Raw genomic sequence first — 23,494 nt, forward strand, 5'->3', positions numbered from 1 at the left:
TATCAGATAATATGATGAGTATTTGGTAGCTTCATGCTGTGTACTGTTATAGCAGTGGACCTGATACCCAATAAGTTGAGTCCACCTGTTCTTCCTACTGACCTCTAAAGTTCTGAGCATGTCTAGCAGTGTCCGGTTGCTCCTGTCAGGTTGGAGATCACTCTGGGGGTGATAAGGCATAGTCTTCGACTTCTCAACTCCAAGCATGCTCAGTAACTCATGTATGAGCCTACCCTCAAAATCCCTGATCGCTTTGTATCCATCTGGGGAGGTCATAATGAATGAAATTCTTTTCCCATAATTCTTTGGCCACGATGGATCCTTTGTAGGGAGGCTCGCGCATATCTGGTGTAGTGATCCATAATAATCAAGACATTCGCCGTGTTGCTGGGATCAGGCTGTATGAATAGAAAATCTGTATACACCGGATTAAGTGGCCCTGCACTCTGCAAATGGGATAATGAAGTGGCCCTCATAAGCAACATCTTCCTCCATATATGTAGGAAGCATGACACAATACTCTTCAACCACTGGCTTCATTCAGGGCCAGTAGAACCGATCTCTGACCAATCTATAGGTCTTGTCAACCCCCAAATGATCTGAATCATCATGAAGGGACCTCAACACAATCTTCTGATACTTCTCAGTCAGAACCAACTGGGAACCCTGAGGCCTATCTGGAGGAGACATGACCCAGTATAGAATCTGGTTCCTCAATTCCAGTCTGTGCCATTCTCTTAGCAGTAGAGTTCAGCAAGGTGTTTTATCTTGTCTGCTTGGGCCATATCCCCTTTAGCAACCGCTGACTAAATGGCAGGGGTCATCTCACTGAGCAGCGGCCACTTCCTCTGGACTCAACTCAGGCAACTGCTTTGTATTCAGAGCGGTCAGGTTCCAGTAAGCTTGTGAAATGGCATAACCAGAAGCTCCCAAATGATCCAGTGCTGGATTCCACCCTTGCCTTGCCTCCCCATGATGGAAAACTGACACATTACTTTAACCCCAGGCGCAGAAACGCTCTCCCACTCTCCGTTCATTTCCAACACTTCATGCGCACATCAGGACAAAATATCTGAATATATGTTCCAGCTCCCTTGCTGGTCCTTCAGGCTGAAATCATAGGCAGACAACGACGCTTACCAACAATGGCCTGTGGCATCAATTTCACTAAGGTCAGGATGCAAGTCATTGGATTGTTGTTCACCTTGAATTTGGCACCATATAAATAATCACTTAGCTCATCCACAGCAGCCCATTTCAGTGCCAGGAGGTAAATTAAAGAGTAGGACCTCAAAGATAATAATCTCAGGATTAATACTGATGCCATGTGCTAGCCAGAGTTGGAATAGCAGGATAGCTAGAATGAATATGTGGCTTGAACGGTGGTGCAGAAGGGAGGGTTTCAGATTCTGGGAGCATTGGAACCGCTTCTGGGCGAGGTGGGACCAGTACCATCCAGATGGTCTACATCTGGACAGGGCTGGGATCAATGTCCTAGGGCGATTTTTTGCTAGTGCTGTTGGGGAGGCTTTAAACTAATATGGCAGGGGGATGGGAACCCACACAGAAAAGAAGAGGGAAGTGATGCAGAGACCAAAACTGGAGTAGAGTGCATAAAAGTAAAAAGCAAAAATCGCATAGGTCACTAGATTCTAAAAGGACAATGAGTATAAGGGCACTTTATCTAAGTGCCCATAGTATTAGAAACAAGGTTAGTGAACTTGTGGCACAAATCAGTACCAAGGCATATGATTTAATGTCCATTACAGAAACCTGGTTGCAAGATGGAGATGACTGGGAATTAAATATCCAAGGGTATCAAGTAATATGGAAAGATAGGCAGGTACGCAGAGGAGGTGGGGTGGCGCTCTTGATTAGGGATGAGATCAGGGCGAATGTGAGAGACGATAGTCCATCTGGGTAGAGATTAAGAACAGAAAAGGGAAAAAAATCACTGGTGGGTGTTGTCTATAAAAATATTGCAGTGACAGAAGCGATTAATCAAGAAATAACTAAGGCTTGTAAGAACGGAACGACAGTTGTCTTAGGGGATTTTAATTTCCACATAGTTGGGTGAATCAGGTTGGTCAAGGAAGTCTTGAGGAGGACTTCATGGAATGCGTCCGTGATGGCTTTCTTGAGCAGCATGTTAGTGAACTCACAAGGGAAAATACTATCTTAGTTCTAGTCCTGTGCAATGAGACAGGTAAGATTAACAATCTTTAGTCAGGGATCCTCTTGGAAAGAGTGATCATAGTATAATTGAATTTCACATTCAGATGGAGGATGAAATAGATCTAAAACCAGTGTATTATGCTTGAACAAGGGAGACTACAACAGGATGAGGGGATGAGGGAGGAGTTGGCTAATGTGGATTGGGAGCACAGGCTATTTGATAGGACAGTTGAGGAACAGTGGAATACTTTAAAAGAGATTTTTTACAGTGCTCAACAAAAGTATATCCCAGTTAAAAGTAAGGACAGTAAGTGTGAGGAGAGTTTCCTCGGATAACTAAGGAAATAAAAGATAGTATCAAATTAAAAGCTCATGTGTACAAAGTTGCAAAGAGTAGTGGGAGACTGGAGGATTGGGAAAACTTTAAAAAGCAACAGAGAAAAACTAAGCAAGAAATAAGGAAAGGGAAGATAGAGTATGAAAGTGAAGTAGCACAAAATATAAAAGCAGATAGCAAAAGCTTTTAAAAATATATAAAGCAGAAGAGGGTTACTAAAGTCAGTGTAAGTCCCTTGGAAGACGATAAGGGGAAATTGATATTGGGTGATAAGGCTGAGGCTTTGAATGACTATTTTGTGTCTGTCTTCACGGTGGAGGACACATTTAATATGCCAAAGAAGGATGTTATGGACAAAATGGGAGGTGAGGAACTCGATTAAAATCACTGTCATTAAAGAGATAGTGATGAGCAAACTAGAGGGCCTGAAGGTAGTTAAGTCCCCTGATCCAGATGGGATGCATCCCAGAGTGCTGCAGGAATTGGCGGAGGTTATAGTAGACACGTTTGTAATCATTTATCAAAACTCTTTTAGACTCTGGGCAGGTCATGATTGTTTGGAAGACAGCAAATGTCACACCACTTTTTAAAAAAGGATGTAGGCAAAAGATGGGCAACTATAGGCCAGTTAGCTTAACATAGGTAGTCGGGAAAATGCTTGAAGCTGTCATTAAGGAAGAAATAGCAAAACATTTAGAAAGGAGTGGTTCCATTAGACAGACGCAGCATGGGTTCAGAAAGGGCAGGTCCTGTTCGACAAACTTACTGGCATTCTTTGAGGACATAATGAGTGCAGTGGATATTGTATACTTGGATTTCCAGAAGGTGTTTGATAAGGTGCCACACAAAAGACTTATAAATAAGATATGGATGCATGGAGTCAAAGGAAGTGTATTGGCATGGATAGCGGATTGGTTAACTAATAGAAGGCAGAGAGTTGGTATAAATGGGTGTTTCTCCAGTTGGCAGTCAGTGGTGAGTTGGGTGCCGCGGGATTGGTGCTGGGCCCGCAGCTGTTTACCATTTACATTGATGATTTGGAAGAGGGGACTGAGTGTAGCATAGCAAAATTTGCTGATGACACTAAACTGAGTGGAAACGCAAATTGTACATAGGTTAAGTGAGTGGGCCAAGGTTTGGCAGATGGAATACAACGTTGGTAAATGCAAGATCATCCACTCTGGAAGGAATAATAGAAGACCAGATTATCATTTAAATGGTGTAAGATTGCAGCATGCTGTTGTGCAGAGGGACTTGGGAGTGCTTGTTCATGAATTGCAAAAAGTTGGCTTACAGGTACAACAGGTTATTAAGAAAGCAAGTGGAATGTTGGCCTTCATTGCTAGAGAGATTCAATTCAAGAGCAGGGAGGTCATGCTGCAACTATACAGGGTACTGGTAAGGCTGCACCTGGAGTACTGTGTGCAGTTCTGGCCTCCATACTTGAGGAAGGATATACTGGCTTTGGAGGCAGTGCAGAAGAGGTTCATCAGGTTGATTCCAGAGATGAAGGGGTTAATCTATGAGGAGAGATTGAGTCGCCTGGGACTATACTCTCTGGAGTTCAGAAGAATGAAAGGGGATCTTACAGAAACATACAACATTTTGAAAGGGATAGTTAAGATAGAAGTAGGAAAGTTGTTTCCATTGGTAGGTGAGACTAGAACTAGGGGATATTGCCTCAAGATTCAGGAGACAAGATTTAGGATGATGAGGAGAAACTGTTTTTCCCAGAGAGTGGTGAATCTGTGAAATTCTCTGCCCAGGGAAGCAGTTGAGGCTTCTTCACTTAATATATTTAAGAAACAGTTAGATAGGTTTTTACATAGTAAGGGAATTAAAGGTTATGGAGAAAAGGCAGGTAGATGGAGCTGAGTTTACGGACAGATCAGCCATGATCTTATTGAATGGCGGGGCAGGCTCGATGGGCCAAATGGCCTACTCCTGCTCCTATTTCTTATGTTCAATTTGTGCATGGGAAGTTTCGCTCAGAGGGTGTCAGCTTTGTCATGCTTGGTGGCCGCACCCACTGATAACAACCAGGACATTTCCATTCTAAAATCAGCTACAGTATATAAGATGATGAGAGGTATTGATTGTGTGGATAATCAGAGGTTTTTTTCCCAGGACTGAAATGGCTAGCATAAGAGGGCAAAGTTTTAAAGTGCTTGGAAGCAGGTACAGAGGAGATGTCAGGGGTAAGTTTTTTACGCAGAGAGTGGTGAGTGCGTGGAATGGGCTGCCGGCAATGGTGATGGAGGTGGATATGATAGGGTCTTTTAAGAGACTCCTGGACAGGTACATAGATAGATGATAGATAGATAGATAGATAGATACTTTATTCATCCCCATGGGGAAATTCAACTTTTTTCCAATGTCCCATACACTTGTTGTAGCAAAACTAATTACATACAATACTTAACTCAGTAAAAAAATATGATATGCATCTAAATCACTATCTCAAAAAGCATTAATAATAGCTTTTAAAAAGTTCTTAAGTCCTGGCGGTAGAATTGTAAAGCCTAATGGCATTGGGGAGTATTGACCTCTTCATCCTGTCTGAGGAGCATTGCATCGATAGTAACCTGTCGCTGAAACTGCTTCTCTGTCTCTGGATGGTGCTATGTAGAGGATGTTCAGAGTTATCCATAATTGACCGTAGCCTACTCAGCGCCCTTCGCTCAGCTACCGATGTTAAACTCTCCAGTACTTTGCCCACGACAGAGCCCGCCTTCCTTACCAGCTTATTAAGACGTGAGGCGTCCCTCTTCTTAATGCTTCCTCCCCAACACGCCACCACAAAGAAGAGGGCGCTCTCCACAACTGACCTATAGAACATCTTCAGCATCTCACTACAGACATTGAATGACGCCAACCTTCTAAGGAAGTACAGTCGACTCTGTGCCTTCCTGCACAAGGCATCTGTGTTGGCAGTCCAGTCTAGCTTCTCGTCTAACTGTACTCCCAGATACTTGTAGGTCTTAACCTGCTCCACACATTCTCCATTAATGATCACTGGCTCCATATGAGGCCTAGATCTCCTAAAGTCCACCACCATCTCCTTGGTCTTGGTGATATTGAGACGCAGGTAGTTTGAGTTGCACCATATCACAAAGTCCTGTATCAGTTTCCTATACTCCTCCTCCTGTCCATTCCTGACACACCCCACTATGGCCGTGTCATCAGCGAACTTCTGCACATGGCAGGACTCTGAGTTATATTGGAAGTCTGATGTGTACAGGGTGAACAGGACCGGAGAGAGTACGGTTCCCTGCGGCGCTCCTGTGCTGCTGACCACCGTGTCAGACCTACAGTCTCCCAACCGCACATACTGAGGTCTATCTGTCAAGTAGTCCACTATCCAATCCACCATGTGAGAGTCTACTCCCATCTCCGTTAGTTTGTGCCTTAAGATCTTGGGCTGGAGGTACATGGAGCTCAGTAAAACAGGGCCATTGGTAACCTGAAGTAATTTCTAAGGTAAGAAAGGACATGTTTGGCACAATTTTGTAGGCCGAAGGGCCTTTATTGTGCTGTAGGTTTTCTATGTTTCTCTGAATTTGTTTAACACCCCCAGTTGTGGGATATCAGGGGTCACTTCAGCAAAGGAGGCTACTACCAACAACTGTATAATGCTGGCAGAGGCCTCCTGCTCCTCCATTGCATTCTCCTCCTTTCTCTGATCAGCTCAACAAATGAGGGATGGGGGTGCATCTTCTGAGATACTCGGAGGCCAAAAGTGATCGTGTCCTGTGACTGTGCCTTTTGCCACTTGGTCCATCATTAATTGATTCACCTCAGCCATTTGGATGACCCCTCTATGCCATAACCAGCTCAGCTGTCACTCTCTCTAGCCGAAAAACGTAGTTGGAAAGTTTCTCCTCCTACTCCTGAAACCCCTTCATAAGCTCCATTGGGCTTTACATTATGCCAAAAACATCTAGTGCTTGCATGTAGCCCGCGGAAGTAGTGAAACAGTTCTCTTTTTAAGGATCTCACTGTTTCAGCAGCCGGACTTCACAGACTCTGTACCTGTTGCTGTCTTTTCACATTATCAAGCACTGTCATTCATTCAACATCTGAGAGGTCTGTTCTGCCTAATTCTCATATTCCTCCTCTGTGTCAGGGATGGGCTTTGCCCCTGAGAACATCCTCAGCCTGCAATAACTGGGACTCTCCAGTAGTGCACTTTGCCTTTTATTCACCAGGGATGTAAGGGCTGATACCACTCAGAATTCTCACCCCTCACTGGAGGACTCATTAGACCTTCCACATCAGACCACTGCTTCGCTTCGCTCCGTAGAAACGGGAGCAACTTGTCATTAAAGTCTCCGCCCCCCAGCTACAGGAAACTCAGCTTCTGATTCAGCACCCTCGCCTACACTCCCCTCTTCTTGGAAAGTATGGGCAGACAATAGTACCGGACAGATCTACTGCCATTACGTCTGGGCTAGTCTGAACTAAAATGAAACCTTTGCCCGCCATTTTGTCGAACCTCCTTTCCAGGATTGTAACTGTTCTTAATGTTTTAATGGTACTTAAAATCCTAAGCAACAATTTATCTGGGCTATGAATATGTACTCCTCAATACACAAGCATTAGCTACAGGAAATCACTTTGATTCACACCACTGCTCAATCCCTGCATCCATAACCATGTATCTTAATCACTTTACCAGACAATAGTTCAACATAGGCTTAAACACACAACCCACTTGATCAATGCTCAGGGCAATCGCACAGCATCCAATGAACGTAATCCTGGACGAACCCCCACAATGCACCTCCTTTCTTCACAGGCACCTCAGGAAACAGCTCATTCGCCCTCACTGGCAGTCTCTCAACTCAGTGCCGAGAACTGCACCCCCACAACCTTCTTCCCCCCCCCCACCAGTTCTCCGACCTCGTATGTCTAGGGTATACAGACTCCAGTTCTGCCAAATCTGTGAGATTGGGATGTCTCTCCCACGCAAGCCCTGGTTTGTGGAAATGCTGTGTAATTTACTGCCCTGTTACAGCTTGTTGGCAGGAAGTAACAGACCGCACACTGCATATAATTAAAGGAAGTATATTCATGAATATTAACTTTACTGAATTTAGTAAGGAAAAGAAAGAAAAAAAACCAAGAAGGGCCCATTATAATTAAACAGTTAAATGTGCACAGGTTGGAGCTCAAATCGTCCAAAAGTCATATTCACCGGTCCTCAGTAGACTCCTGCACCTTGCTCCAACAAATCATGGTCCCCACTGGATCGAATCATACATCTGGTTCTCTCCAGCGTCTTCTCTCTCCAACTCTCGTTGAACAAAGACAAAGGCTCACATCGGTCCCCCAGCCTTCTCTCCTGATTGGATGGCTCATATTCCTAAGCATCCATTATCTCTAACAATAACCCAGACACTGCTTCTACAGAAAGAAATATCCTACAACATTAGCAGTGAAACCTTTACCAGGGCATTATATATGGAATAAGGTAGATGATCTTGTAGCACAGTTAGAGATTGGCAGGTATGACATTGTGGGCATCACTGAGCTGTGGCTGAAAGAAGATCATAGTTCGGAGTTAACATCCAAGAATACACATTGTATTGAAAGGGAAGGCAGGTAGGCAAAGGGGGTGGCAAGGCTCTGTTGATAAAAAATGAAATTAAATTAAAGAGCTCACATAGGATCCTGTAGGCTGAGCTAAGAAACTGCAAGGGTAAAAAGATCCTGATGGGAGTTGTATACAGGCCAAATGGTAGCCAGGTTGTATGCTACAAATTACAAAAGGAGATAGAAAAGGCATGATAAAAAGTGCAATGTTATGATAGTCACAGGGTATTTCAATATGCAGGTAGATTGGGAAAATCAGGTTTGTGCTGGATCCCAAGAGAGGGTATTTGTCAAATGCCAATGAAATGACTTTTTAGAGCATCTTGTGGTTGAACCCATTAGGGAAAAGTTCATTCTGGATTGGGTCTTGTCTCTGAGGCCTCCATCAGGTGAGCTGACCCTGGATATTGCATCCTAGCTGTCTAGATATGCAAGCCTGGGCAGTGCAATATGGAGAGCAAGCTGTTGCCCATGTATCGAGCTTCCCCTCTCCACGCATCTGATGAACCCAAAGGAACAGCAGAGACCAATACAGTTTGGTATCAGCAGTGTTGCAGGAATTGCCAGCCAACATGGAGCTCATTGTAGGACTGCCTAGGGACTCCAGCTCCAGATTTTTCCCTTAGGGTTTACTCCCGAAGCTTGCCCCATGAGCCACAAAGCAACGAAGGTTTGAGATCAGTGTTTTCCTAGATGAGTTGCCAACATGGCTATGGAGCCCCATCTGCCTGAAGCGACTGGTTTTAAGGCGCCAGTAACCCGCCTTTGCCCTTCTCTTGTCAGTAGAAACGGTTCCACCCGACCTAGTACCTAAGCCAAACGTGAAGGCCAGGAGCTGGACTTGGTTGTCAGAGCCTATTTGAGGCGCACGCCATTGGGAGCATTTGATAGGTAGTCGGAGTTTGTCCCTATCACGACCTCTGGCTATAACAACCGGGTCTTGTGTAATGAACCAGATTTGATTAGGGAGTTAGGGTAAAGTGATCAATATATGATAGAATTCACCTTGTGTTTTGAGAGGGAAAAGCTAAAGTCAGATTACCATGGGGTAAAGGGAATTACAGAGGCATGAGAGAGGCCAAGCCAAGTTGATAGGAAGGGAACACTAGTAAGGATGATGCCTGTACAACAATGGCTGGAACTTCTGGAAGAAATTCAGAAAGTGCAGGATAGATACATCCCAAAGATGAAGTAGTATTCTAAAGGGAGGATGAAGCAACCATGGTTGACAAGGGAAGTCAAAGACAGCATAAAAGGAAAAGATATGGAAAAGATATTTTAATATGACAAAAATTAATGGGAAGTTAGAGGACTGGGAAGCCCTTTTAAAAAAAAAACCAACAGAAGGGAAGCCATAAGGAGAGAAAAGATGAAATATGAAGGTAAGCTAGCCAATAATATAAAAGAGGATAGCAAAGATTTGAAGATACATTATATAAAGAGTAAAAGGAAGATGAGAGTGGATAATGAACCATTGGAACATGACGCTGGAGAGGTGTAGTATTGGACAAAGAAATAGAGAACAAACTTAATAAGTATTTTATGTCAGTATTTGCTATGAAAGACACGAGCAGTATGCCAGAAATTCATGAGTGTCAGGAAGCAGAAGTGAATGTAGTTGCTATTATGCATTTCTGCTTTCGGCCTATATCTCTCTAAGCAACACCTATGCAAGTGCTTCTTAAATAGTACTTTTGGACTTCCCGCATCTGTTTGCGCCGAACATGGAAATTGGGACTACCTATGCGAGCACCATGGTCAGCATGGATTCTTTGGACTGAAGGGCCTATTTCCATCCTGCACCACTCTCATTCTGCACCCTCTACATGAAAAAGTTGCCTTGTCCTTTTCAAATCTTTCCCACCTCACCCTCACTCTGTGTCCCATGTTTTAGACTCCTGTACTCTGGGAAGATGGTTATCATTCACTGTATCTATGCCTCTCAATTTTAAACATTTCTGTATGTTTATCCCTCATTCTAGGTTCGAAGGAATAAAAGACCTAGTCTTACCAATCCCTCTCTATGACTCAGGCCTTCTATACCTGTCATATTCTGTATAACTGTACATTGACTATGAGACCATAAGATACAGAAGCAGAAGTAGGCCATTCAGCCTATCGAATCTGCTCCGCCATTCAAACATGGGCTGATCCAATTCTTCCAGACATCCCCACACACACACAGACATACTCACATACACACTCATGCATACACACACGCTCTCACTCTCACAAATTTCAAAGTGAACTTGATCATATTGTGATCACTGTTCCCTAAGGGTTCCTTAACCATAAGCTCTCATCGGGGAAAATAAAAACTAAAGTTATTTTGAACTCCATGGAGCATGTGGGGATCCTCCAATATCCAGGCAATCTTTCTATCTTTTTTCTTTTTTTTCTTCTTCTTTTTTTTCCAGATAGGGATCTAAGGGGGGGAGGGCCAATATTAATTTTTCACTATTCTAATATTCTATTCATTTTATGTAATTTTCTTAAAAATTTAATAAATAAATAAAAATAATTTTTTAAAAATTAAAAAAACCTTAAGCTCTCATCATATCTGGATCATTGCACAACCCCCAATCCATCATAGCTGATCCCCTAGTGGGCTCAACCACAAGCTGTTCTAAAAAGCCATCCCTTAGACATTCTACAGGTTCTCTTTCATGAGGTCCAGTACTGGCCTGGTTTTTCCAATCCACTTTCATGTTAAAATCCCCAACAATTATCATGACATTGTCCTTCTGACATGCCTTTTCTATCTCCTGCTATAATTTGTAATCCACATCCCGGCTGCTATTTGGAGGCCTGTACATAACTGCCAGTAGGGTCCTTTTACCCTTGCCATTTCTTAACTCAACCCATAGAAACTCTACACCTTCTAATCCTATGTCATCCCTTTCTAATGATTTAATATTATTTCTTAGAGACAGGGCCATACCATCCCCTCTGCCTACTAACCTATCTTTCCAATACGCCGCATAACTTTGGATGTTCAGCTACCAATGGCAGCCATCCTTTAACCAGGTTTCAGAGATGGCCACAATGTCAAGCGTACCAATCTGTAACTGAATTTCAAGATCATCCATTTTATTTCTTATGCTGCATGTATTCAAATATAACATTTTCAGTCCAGTATTTGTTGCTTTCTGTTTTAACTGCACCACACCTCTATTGCCCTGTAACTCATCCCACTGGCTGTGATTATGGCTCATCTCCTGCCTGTCCTAATATTTGGAGAAGCATAATATGATTAGGAATAGTCAACATGGCTTTGTGAAAGGTAGGTCGTGCCTTACGATATTGATTGAATTTTTTGAGGATGTGACCAAACACGTTGATGAAGGTAGAGCCATAGATGTAGTGTAAGTGGATTTCAGCAAGGCATTTGATAAGGTACCCCATGCAAGGCTTATTGAGAAAGTAAGGAGGCATGAAATCCAAGGGGACGTTGCTTTGTGGATCCAGAATTGGCTTGCCCACAAAAGGCAAAGAGTGGTTGTAGACAGGTCATATTCTGCATGGAGGTTGGTGACCAGTGGTGTGCCTCAGGGATCTGTTCTGAGACCCCTACTCTTCGTGATTTTTATAAATGACCTGGATGAGGAAGTGGAGGGATGGGTTCATAAATTTGCTGATCACACAAAGGTTGGGGGTGTTGTGGATAGTGTGGAGGACTGTCAGAGGTTACAGTGGGACATTGATAAGATGCAAAACTGGGCTGAGAAGTGGCAGATGAGGTTCAACCCAGGTAAGTGTGAGATGGTTCATTTTGGTAGGTCAAATATAATGGCAGAGTATAGCCATTAATGGTAAGACTGTTGGCAGTGTGGAGGGTCATGGGGTCCGAGTCTATAGGACACTCAAAGCTGCTACGCAGGTTGACTCTGGTTAAGAAGGCATATGGTGCAATGTCCTTCATCAACTGTGGGATTGAGTTTAAGAGCCCAGAGGTAATGTTGCAGCTATGTAGGGCTCTGGTCAGACCCCACCTGGAGTACTGTGCTCAATTCTGGTCACCTCTCTACAGGAAGGACGTGGAAACCATAGAAAGGATGTTGCCTGGATTGGGTAGCATACCTTATGAGAATGGGTTGAGTGAACTCAGCCTTTTCTCCTTGGGAGAGACAGAGAATGAGAGGTGACCTGATAGAGGTGTACAAGATAATGAGAGGCATTGATCGTGTGGATAGTCAGAGGCTTTTTCCCATGGTTGAAATTGCTAGCATGAGAGGGCATAGTTTTAAGGTGCTTGGAAGTAGGTACAGAGGTGATGTCAGGGGTAAGTTTTTTATGCAGAGAGTTGAGAATGCGTGGAATGGGCTGCGGACGGTGGTAGTGGAGGTGGAAACAGTAGGGTCTTTTAAGAGACTCCTGGACAGGTACATGAAGCTCAGAAAAATAGAGGGCTATGGGTAACCCTAGGTAATTTCTAAGGTAAGGACATGTTCGGCACAGCTTTGTGGACCAAAGGGCCTGTATTGTGCTGTAGTGTTTCTTTCTTTCTATAATAGCTATAGAACTTCTTGATATTTTCCTTAAATCTACCTACCAGATCTATCTCATTCTTTCAACGTTCTCCTGATTTCCCTCTGAAAGCTATTCTTGATCTTTCTATCATGAAAGGAATTCACTTGTCCCCAACCTCTTAAACCCAAGTTATGCTCAAAGGTTTCTGAAGAGGTATACCTGTTAGTGAAGGGAATGACCACAGGGATACCGTACACTAGTGGTCACCAACCCGTCGATCAAGATTGACTGGTCGATCTTTGAGACTTTCCCAGTAGATTCCAAAAAAAATGAAAAATTAATACACAAATACTGTTGAGAGATTGTTTCCGAGTTGTGGGGTTTTCGTTCCATTCTTTCTGCCCAGTGCGCATGCGCATAGCTCCCCCCGCACTATACAGTGTACTTCAGTGATCCCCAATCATCGGGCCGCGAGGAAACACTGAGTCAGTTGCACCTTTCCTCAGTCCCTGTCATGGCCACTGTTGAACTTGAACCCACGCGAGGTCATCAGTCGCCTAAACGCTGTGACACCCTCATGCCAGTGTTCACCTCGCGCAGCCGGCAAGAACCGCCAACGCTACTGGCCCGGAGCGTGGCCGGCGGAAACCACCGATGCTACTGGCCCGGAGCACGGCCAGCAGAAACCGCCAATGCTACTGGCCCGGAGCACGGCCGGCGGAAACCACCGATGCTACTGGCCCGGAGTGTGGCCGGCGGAAAGAGCCAATGCTACCGGCCCGAAGTATGGCCAGCGGGAACTACCGATGTTACTGGCCCGGAGCGCGGCCGGTGGGAAGAGCCGATGCTACTGGCCCGGAGTGTGGCCAGTGGGAAGTGCCAATGCTACTGACCTGGAGCGCGGACAGATGGGCGCTGCCTCTGAACCTTTTTAGCACACCGAATGTTCATGGGGAACCTGGTGCTGAAATATTCGCAGACAACCTAATTCAGGCTCAAGGTTTCGTAAGTATCAGAGCAGCTACCGCACTGCAATCTGCAGAAACAAACTTTTGTCGGCTGATAGATCCTACAAGGAGGGCGGGTGTGGGCCTGTTGCTCTCCTCGCTCAGTCAGTCGCTCTCTCTGGACTGCGATCGCCTCGGCCCCGGCACGGGGACCTCCAGCCCTGACCATGTCCTCTCATCCCACCCACGACCAGCCACACCTGGCCAAGGCGTTTGGCGGCGGGCGGGCAGAGGCTGGAGTTTGGGCTGGGAGGCTGTCTAATGAGACAATGAAGCCCTCAAAACTGCTTCAGTACCTTGAGTCCAAGCACCCTGAACTTGAAGACAAACCCGCTGAGTTTTTTCAGCGGAAAAAATATGAGCAAGCAGGGCAGAAGCCAAGTGCAGAGAGCCACAAAAACTAAATTGCAGAATAGACTGGACATAAGGAACCTGCTTCAGGTATCGTTGTATTCCCGTCCTGGTGTTTATACATTATTTCTACTTCCGGGTTGCAGGGTTTTACTTCCGGTCTTTTCTGCCCCAGTGAGCATGTATGTGACTAATCGATCTGGGGTTGATCTCGCCTTTCACTAAGGCCGAGGTAGGGGATCTTGGGCTTAAAAAGCTTGGTGACCACTACCGTACACTGACCAATCCAGTTCTAGTTCCTCACAAGAAGCTGCATGAAGGTGCGCTTCCTACTGTTGGCATCATCATGGAAACCATGGCAGTACAACCATCAGGTTCCTGAACCAACATGGATAGCTTCACTCACTTTCAATAGTTCTTTGCAACTCATGTTCTCACTATGTTTTTATTTACATAATTTGTTGTCTTTTGAACGTTGGTTGCTTGTCAGTCATGTATAATTTTTTTTAATGAATTCTATTACATTTCTTTATTTTCCTTTGAATTTTTATAATAAAATGTATCTCAAAATAGTGTATGGTAACATATATGTACTTTGACAATAAATTTGACTTTGACTGGCTTCCCACATATTGTACAAGGGGATTCCATTGCCCTATCATACTGTCTACACTAAATGAAGTACTAACAATGAATAACAAAATAAAGCCATACCTGTTCCCACCACCAAAACCTCAAGTCAAAGCCTCAAAATCTCACAATGGAAGCTTACCTTCCTTTTATTGGCTAAAGTGCCTTCAGTTAGCCATTCAATGGGGCTTCCCTTTCTAAAGATCTGTTTTCACTCTCAACACCTAGACCATTTACTCAATCTCTTCAGGCTCCTACATTGGCTACTCCAGTTGACCCTACCTTTTTATTGTTGAATTGATGTGTTATCAATGTTGCAATTGACTGTTTTAATTTTCCTTCTTTGTAGGAGTGACCACAGTCCTGAGAATGTGTTACCGTGGATATGGCTATCCGCTCACATTGTTCTTGGAAGAGAGTGGTGTGGTAACTGTTTGTAAGATTCAGACTCAAGAACCAGAGGAAACTCTTGATTTTGATTTTTGCAATACAAATGTTATAAATAAAATCATTTTACAATCAGAGAGCCTGCGGGAGGCATTTACAGAACTTGATATGAGCTGTGAAGTGCTGCAGATTACAATGTCACCGGAGAAACCCTATTTCAGGTACTGGGTATCTTGTAATTAGAATAAAAGCATCTTTTTCTCTTACAATGCATCTTCAACTTTGACAATATGCAGACGAAATGTTCACTAGAAAGTTTTCTAGATTTCTACCATTCCATGTGTTCTCCCTCTCTTGTATACCTCATACACCCTTCTAGTCATCATTATTCTGTCAGAGCTGTATTAGTGCCATTACCTTATCCTGGATGTGGGCGTATACTGATCAATAGTCAATGATATTCATATGCCATTTCGTTGGTCTTGTAAAGTTTCCCACTCTAGAGTGAACCATAAAGACTAGAGGCAGCTATTAAACAAAATGATAAATTTCCCAGTTTGTTCCTCATCAGCAGCAATAATTAGGAGAGCTGCCATTGACAGTACCATCAAGCTATAATTATTCCTGACTGCTCAGTTGGATTTGTTATAATCAGTCAACACCAGAACTTAATCAAATTCAAGTTTAATTATCATTTGACCATACACAAATGCATTCAAACATTCCTCTGGGGCCAAGATGCCAAACAAGTCATACACAGCAGAAAGCACATATAGCACAATAATTTCTGGAAGTGGGCTCAGTGTAAAAACAAGGTACTGTTTGATATCAAAGTGATATCAAGTGTGATATCAAGGTGTCTTGGTAATACTGAATTCAGCAGTAGACAGGATGACTACCACTGACTGAATATGAACCATATCTTGTTCAAAGAAAGATGACCAGTTCAAGGGTTAAAGTACATTTATTATCAAAGTATACAACTCTGAGATTAGTCTTCTCAAAACAGGCACAAAACAAAACCATGGAAGCCATTCAAAGAAAAGCATCAAATATCCACCACATGAAAAAAAAACATCATGCAAATGTTAACAAGAATGTCAACATACTACAATCATAGCCCAGGATCTTGTTACAGAACTTCCTGAGTTTCTTCCCTATCTTCTGGACACATTCATAAATTAATTAGTTGCAAGTAACATTGGCTGGCCTCTTAAGTGCCAGCCAATGACAATCTCCAGTAATACAGTCATAAAATTTATCCTTAACCCTCACTAATAAGAGCATCACTTTTGGGTCCCACACTTCTGGCATAACAGTAACAAAGTAAAGTGCACTAGTTACGTAAATATGGCTGTACGTGCAGTTCAGAATCTGACCCCTGGCTCCCTTTCTCTCATCTATAAGACAGCAGTGATGGAATACTCTCCACTTGTTCTGCAGCTCCAGCAACACTTCAAACTTAACATCAGATCTCGAAAATAAGCCATTGGATATCCGCTGCAAACAATATCATAAATGTTCATGTTCTTCAGTAAGGCACCCTTTATCCACAGCAGGTAATTTCATAGAAACAAAGAAAACCTACAGTACAATAAAGGCCCTTTGGCCCATAAAGCTGTGCCAAACATGTCCCTACCTTAGAACTACCTAGGCTTTACCCATAGCCCTCTATTTTTCTGAGCTCCATGTAGCCATCCAGAAGTCTCTTAAAAAACCCTATTGTTTCCACCTCCACCACCGTTGCTGGCAGCCCATTCCACACACTCACCACTCTCTGGTAAAAAACTTACCCCTGACATCAACTCTGTACCTACTTCCAAGCACCTTAAAACTATGCCCTCTCGTGCTAACCATTTCAGCCCTGGGGAAAAGCATCTGACTATCCACACAAACAATGCTTCTCATTATCTTGAACACCTCTATCAGGTCTCCTCTCCTCCCCCGTCACTCCAAGGAGAAAAGCCCGGGTTCACTGAACCTATTCTCATAAGGCATGCTCCCCTATCCAGGCAACATCCTTGAAAATCTCCTCTGCACCCTTTCTATAGTTTCTACGTCCTTCCTGCAGTGAGGCAACCAGAACTGAACACATTACTCCAAATGGGGTCTGACCAGGGTCCTATATAGCTGCAATTTTACTTATTGGCTCTTAAACTCAATCCACGATTGATGAAGGCCAATGCACCGTATTTTTAAGCACAGAGACAACCTGCGTAGCAACTTTGAGTGTTCTATGGACTCGGACCCCAAGATCCCTCTGATCCTCCTCACTGCCAAGAGTCTTACCATTAATGCTATATTCTGCCATAATATTTGACCTACCAAAATGAACAATCTCACACTTACCTGGATTAAACGCCATCTGCTACTTCTCAGCCCGGTTTTGCATCCTATCAATGTCCCGTTGTAACCTCTAACTGCCCCTCCACACTGTCCACAGCTCCCCCAACCCCCATCCCTCTACTTCTTCATCCTTCTATCTTCTCTGATAGAGGCTTTTTCCCAGGGCTGAAATGGTTGCCACAAGAGGACACAGGTTTAAGGTGCTGGGGAGTAGGTACAGAGGAGATGTCAGGTGTAAGTTTTTTACTCAGAGAGTGGTGAGTGCGTGGAATGGACTGCCGGCAACGGTGGTGAAGGCAGATATGATAGGGTCTTTTAAGAGACTCCTGGATAGGTACATGGAGCTTCAAGGAATAGAGGGCTATGGATAAGCCTAGTAATTTCTAAGGTAGGGACATGTTCAGCACAACTTTGTGGGCCGAAGGGTCTGTATTGTGCTGTAGGTTTTCTATGTTTCCATTTTCATCCAGGTCATTTATAAAAATCACAGAGTAGGGGGTCCCAGAACAGATCCCTGAAGCACACCACTGGTCACCAGCCTCCATGCAGAATATGACCTGTCTACAACCACTCTTCACCTCCTGTAGGCAAGCAATGTCCTTTTGGATCCCATACCTCCTTACTTTCTCAATAAGCCTTTCATGGGGTACCTTGCTAAAATCCATATACACTACATCTACGACTGTACCTTCATCAATGTGTTCAACAAAATAAATTGTGGTTAATCACCAGTAATACTTTGACAGCACCTACCAATCTTATAGAAATTCATACCATCAATTATTGAGAAAGTGAAATAATCTCATTCACTCTGAGCTTTCTACTTCATTGAATTACTTTATCTAGAACCAATGTCCATATGATAAATCGTATTTTGGCCCAGTAAATTGCCCTTACTCTGATTTTTAAACTTTACACCTGTTATTCTTTACCTCTTTCCAATCATCTTGCGAAATATAAATCTAACTGTATTATTGTTCGCTACCAAGGTGTTCATGACATCATATTACAGACCTTTTGAGCACCACTTTCATGCCAACCATCAAATATCTGTACTCATTCCACTCTGAGCCTTCAATGCTTTAGTGACTTAAATACATGCCAAGCCACTATGTCTTCCACCTTAGAGATTTAATTGAAAGAACCAAGTCTGCATCATGCAGTTCCAACAACACCTGGTATCTTACCCATCTACTCCAACTACCACTGGTACACTGGCTGCTGACTATAGTCAAAAAATGTACTGCAGTTACTGGCTGTAACATTCCAGACAGCATCTCTCAAATCATCAGTCTTTCCCAGCAAAGGCAGTAGATGTATGAAAATAATGCATGAAAGTCACACTAACCCAACCCTAGTGTCTTTCCTACATTCACAGAGGTTATGATATGGCGGGCATCACTGAGTTGTGGCTGAAAGAAGGCCATCGTTGGGAGCTTAATATCAAAGGATATACTTTGTATTGAAAGGACAGACAGGAAGGTTCTTTAGGTAAGAAATGGAATTACATCTTTAGAAAGAAGTGACAGGGTCAGAGAATGTTGACTCTTTATGGGTGAAGTTAAGAAACTGCAATGGAAAAAAGACATTATGGAAATCATATATAGGCCTCCAAATAGTAGGCAAGATGTGGAGTTGAGGTTGCAAAGGGAGCTGGAAAAGGCTTGTAATAAGGGTAATGTCACAATTGTACTGGGGGACTTCAATACGCAAGGAGATTGGGAACATTAGGTTGGTGTTGGATCACAAGTGAGGGAATTTGTTGAATGCCTACAAGATGGCTTTTTAGAGCAGCTTGTGCTTGAGCCTACCAGGGGAAAGGCTATCTTAAATGGGTTGTGTAATAACCCAGAACTTATTAGGGAGTTTAACGTAAAGGAACCCTGAGAAGGCAGTGATCATAATATGACTGAATTCACACTGCAATTTGAGAGGATATATTAGTCACATATATCAGTATTGCAATGAAATAAAGGGAATTACAGAGGCATGAGAGAGGATAATATCCTTGTCCAGGTGGCTTGGAGGAGGATAATGGTGGGGATGATAGCAGAGCAGAGGTGGCTGAAGTTTCTGGGAATAGTTTACAAGGCGCAAGATAGATATGTCCGATGAACAAAGAAGTTCTCAAATGGCAGAAGTAGGCAACCATGATTTACAAGAGAAGTTAAGAACTGCATAAAAGCCAAAGAAAGGGCATATAAGGTGACAAAAGTGATTAGGAAGTTGGATGATTGGGAAGCTTTTAAAATCCAACAAAAAACAACTAAAAAAGGCTATACGAAGGGAAAGGATTAAATATGCGGGCAAACTATCCAGTAATATAAAGCAGGATACTCAAAAGCTTTTCTCAGTTATATAAAGAGTTAAAGGGTGGTGATCTTGGACCACTGGAAAATGATGTTGGTGAGGTAATAATGGGAGATAAAGAAATGGCAGATAAACTTAATGAATGCTTTGCATCAGTCGTCACTGTGGAAGACCTTATGAGCTAGAGGTCTGTGAGTGCCAGGGAGCAGGAGTGAGTGCCATTGCTATTACAAAAGAAAAAGTGCTAGGCAAACTTAAAGGTCTTGAGGTGAATAAGTCACCTGGGCCGGATGGGCTACATCCCAGAGACCTGACAGAGTTTGCTGAAGAGGATACATTGGTCATGATCTTTCAAGAATCACTTGATTCTGGCATGGTCCCAGAGGACTGGAAAATTACAAATGACACTCTACTCTTTAAGAAGGAAGGAAGGAAATTATAGGCCAGTTAGACTAACCTCGGTGTTTGGGAAATTGCTGGAGTCTATTATTTAGGATGAGGTTTCGGGGTACTTGGGAGACTACTGATAAAATAAGTCTAAAGTCACCATGGTTTCTGTAAAGGGAAATCTTCCCTGACAAATCTGTTAGAGTTCTTCGAGGAAGTAACCAGCAGGGTGAAAAAAGAGGCAGTGGATGTCATTTACCTGGACTTTTTAAAGGCATTTTGTTAAGGTGCCACACAATAGGCTGCTTAACAAGGTAACATCCTATGGCGATACAGGGAAGAAACTGGAATGGATAGAGGAATGGTTGACAGGCAGGAGGCAGCTAGTTGGAATTAAAGGGGCTCTCAGCGACTAGCAGTGCTCCTCAGGGGTCAGTATTGGGACCGCTGCTTTTCACATTGTTTGTCATTGACTTGGACAATGGAATTGATGGCTTTGAGGCAAAGTTTGTGGATGATACAAAGATAAGTGGAGGGGTAGTTGTTGCAGAGGAAGCAATGCGATTGCAGCTGGACAGACAAATTGGAAGAATGGGCAAAAAAAAGGCAGATGGAATACGATGGGAAACGTATGATAATGCATTTTGGTAAAAGGAACAATAGGATGGACTACTATCTAAATAGGGAAATGGCGCAGAAGGACTTAAGATTCCTCATGCTAGACTTCCAAAAGGTTAACTTACAGGTGGAGTCTGTGGTAAAGAAGGCAAGTGCAATGTTGGTAATTGTTTCAAGGGCAATAGAATATAAAAGCAAGGAGATAATGCTGAGGCTTTATAAGATACTAGTCAGGCCGCCGTTGGAGTACTGTCAACCATTTTGGACCTCATCTCTCAGAAAGGATGTTGTCATTGGAGAGCATCCTGAGGAGGTTCACAATGATGATTCCAGGAATGAAGGGATCAACATATGAGGGGTGTTTGGCAGCTTTGGGTCTGTACTCACTATAACTTAGAAGAATGAGGAGAGATCTCTTGGAAACCTACCTAATGTTGAAAGGACTAGATAAGGTGGATGTTTCCTATGGTGGGGGTATCCAGAACAAGAGGGCACAACCTCAAACTTGAGGGGGTGATCTTTTAGAACAGAGTTAAGGAGGATTTTTTTTAGCCAAAGAGTAGTGAATCTGTGGAATGCTCTGCCACACACTGCAGTGGAGGCCAAGTCTGTGGTATTATTTAAAGCAGAAGTTATTAGTTTCCTGATTGGTCAAGGCATCAAATAATATGACAAGAAGGCAGGTGTATGGGGTTGAATGGAATCCAGGATCAGCATGATGGAATGGCAGAACAGACTTGATGAGCTGAATGGCCTAAATCTGTTCCTATGTCTTAAGGTCTTATCACTAACCTTTTATCACTGCACCACTTTACTGCATTAAACCCATTGACTCCATTTCCCTTAATAACCCTTTCTTCACTAATCTGTTTTGTCACAGTTTCATGTTAGTTTCCAATTCCTGTCCACCCTTTCTGCTCTTTGTTATCTAATAGTTAGTGGCATTTCTGTTTCAGATTATCTACTTTTGGTGATGCTGGGAGCACACACTGTGATTATCCAAAAGACTCTGATATGATTGAGGCATTCCATTGTAACCAGACCCAGTGCAACAGGTAAGATGGCACATTCATTGATCTCTTAATATTGTGGTTGCCACTAAGTAAAATTGGGTGATTCAAAAGTAATCTTTTTCTCTTCTGATCAGGTACAAAATATCTCTACTAAAGCCATCTACTAAAGCATTGGCTCTCTCCTCTAAAGTTTCACTTCGCACAGATAACCGGGGATTTCTCTCGTTGCAATACATGATTCGCAATGAAGATGGGCAGATCTGCTTTGTCGAATATTATTGTTGTCCTGATGAAGAGATGGAAGACGTAGACTCATAATTAAGATTTTAATAAAACCAAGTTTTTACCAAGGTTTTGAATTGATTCTATACAAGTTTAGGAGGAATTTGACATTAATTACATTCATATTTTGAACTACTTATAATCTGTTCCATCCTATATCAACATTGTACATGAAAATCAAACAGTGAAATAAGCTGTTTGGCCATATCTGTGGCATATCCCTGGTAAGGCTTTTCAGTTATTCATTCCCAAGCAAGACCTTTTAAACCATTGGCAAAAATAAAAAACTCAGCAGGTCAAACAGCATCTGTGGAGGAAAGAAATGTCACCAATTCCTCCACACCCTCCAGCCCCAACAAAGATGTTGCTTGACCTGCAGGGTTTCTCCAGCAGGTTGCTTTAGCTTCATGTTCCGGCATCTGCAGTCTCATCAATTCAAGATCATCATGTGGAGTGAGAGTTAGACAGCATGGAAATAGGCCCTTCAGTACAACTTGTCCAAAGCAGCTCACCATTTTAAATGCTCTATCCCCCTTTTGTTTCCTTGGGTGAAATTATCTTTGAAAAGACTACATTAAATATTGTCTAGCAGAATATTTACAATGGTTCAGTCCTTCACTTTAATCTAATGTTCAATACAGTGGATTCGAGTTAATTGGGACACACCCAGACTAGTATATTTTGGCTCAATTAAGCGGCTGCCCCAATTATCCAAAGTTTCATGGAGTGTGTGTCTTCAGGTGTTATGGTCCAGTCCGGAACCCGCATTCTGGTTCTTGATCTGGTCCACGGGCACCAGACTCCGGGTCTTGTGGCTGTCCCTCCTTTCACCCTTAAGCCCAAGTAGGGTGTGGATCATCTGTGGATCATCGTGGCTTGTTTGGACTCAAGGAAGCGCACCTGATGCCCATCGGCTGGCGGTGTGTACAGCGGGCTCTGGGACTGAGTGGAGTTGGGGGGTTGTCCTGCCTATCCTGGCTTGGAGCTCCCCTTGTTAAAGACGAGTTCTTCGAGTAAGTCTGGCAGTCACCCTGGACCTAGTTCCCTTCCAATCCCTTGCCTCTGTCGGGCAAGCCTGGCCGGACTGCCATTGCCCGGCAGGGGACTCTGCCCCTTTCTATCCCTCGCTGTTGATGGGTTGTGCCCCGCAACCTACCCAGGTGTCCTGCGACCTGCTCAGGCCCCCGTGTTCCTGCCTGGGGGGGTCCGGGCCCTGCCTAGGATTTATGCGGCCCGCCTAGAGGTCTCTGCCCCTACCTATCTCTCATTGTTGACGGGTTGTGCCCCGCTACCTACCCAGGTGTCCCGTGATCTGCCCAGGCCCCCGTGTTCCTGCCTGGGAGATCCGGGCCCTGCCCAGGAGTTATGCAGCCCGCCCAGTGAACTCCTAGACCCTGCCTGAACTCCAAGATCCTGCCTTGCCTGGACTCCGGGATCCTGTCTTGCCTGAACTCCGGGATCCTGTCTTGCCTGGACTCCGGGATCCTGTCTTGCCTGAACTCCGGGATCCCGTCTTGCCTGGACTCCGGGATCCTCCTTGCCTGGACTCCGGGATCCTCCTTGCCTGGACTCCGGGATCCTGCCTT

At 43.7% G+C, this 23,494-nt stretch overlaps 1 protein-coding gene across 1 annotated transcript in view; it reads left to right on the forward strand.

Annotated features, from left to right (window-relative positions):
• Positions 1 to 21,977, forward strand: part of rad1 (RAD1 homolog (S. pombe)) — a 51,362-nt gene extending 29,385 nt beyond the window's left edge. The window contains exons 3-5 of the mRNA XM_073070551.1: positions 14,915 to 15,173; positions 21,570 to 21,668; positions 21,761 to 21,977. Coding sequence (XP_072926652.1) covers positions 14,915 to 15,173; positions 21,570 to 21,668; positions 21,761 to 21,944 — 542 coding nt within the window. The 3' untranslated portion in view covers positions 21,945 to 21,977. The remainder of the gene's footprint in view (positions 1 to 14,914; positions 15,174 to 21,569; positions 21,669 to 21,760) is intronic.
• Positions 21,978 to 23,494: the final 1,517 nt, after the last annotated feature.

The sequence above is a fragment of the Hemitrygon akajei genome, chromosome 17, assembly GCF_048418815.1.
Source record: "Hemitrygon akajei chromosome 17, sHemAka1.3, whole genome shotgun sequence".
Classification (NCBI taxonomy): Eukaryota; Metazoa; Chordata; class Chondrichthyes; order Myliobatiformes; family Dasyatidae; genus Hemitrygon; species Hemitrygon akajei.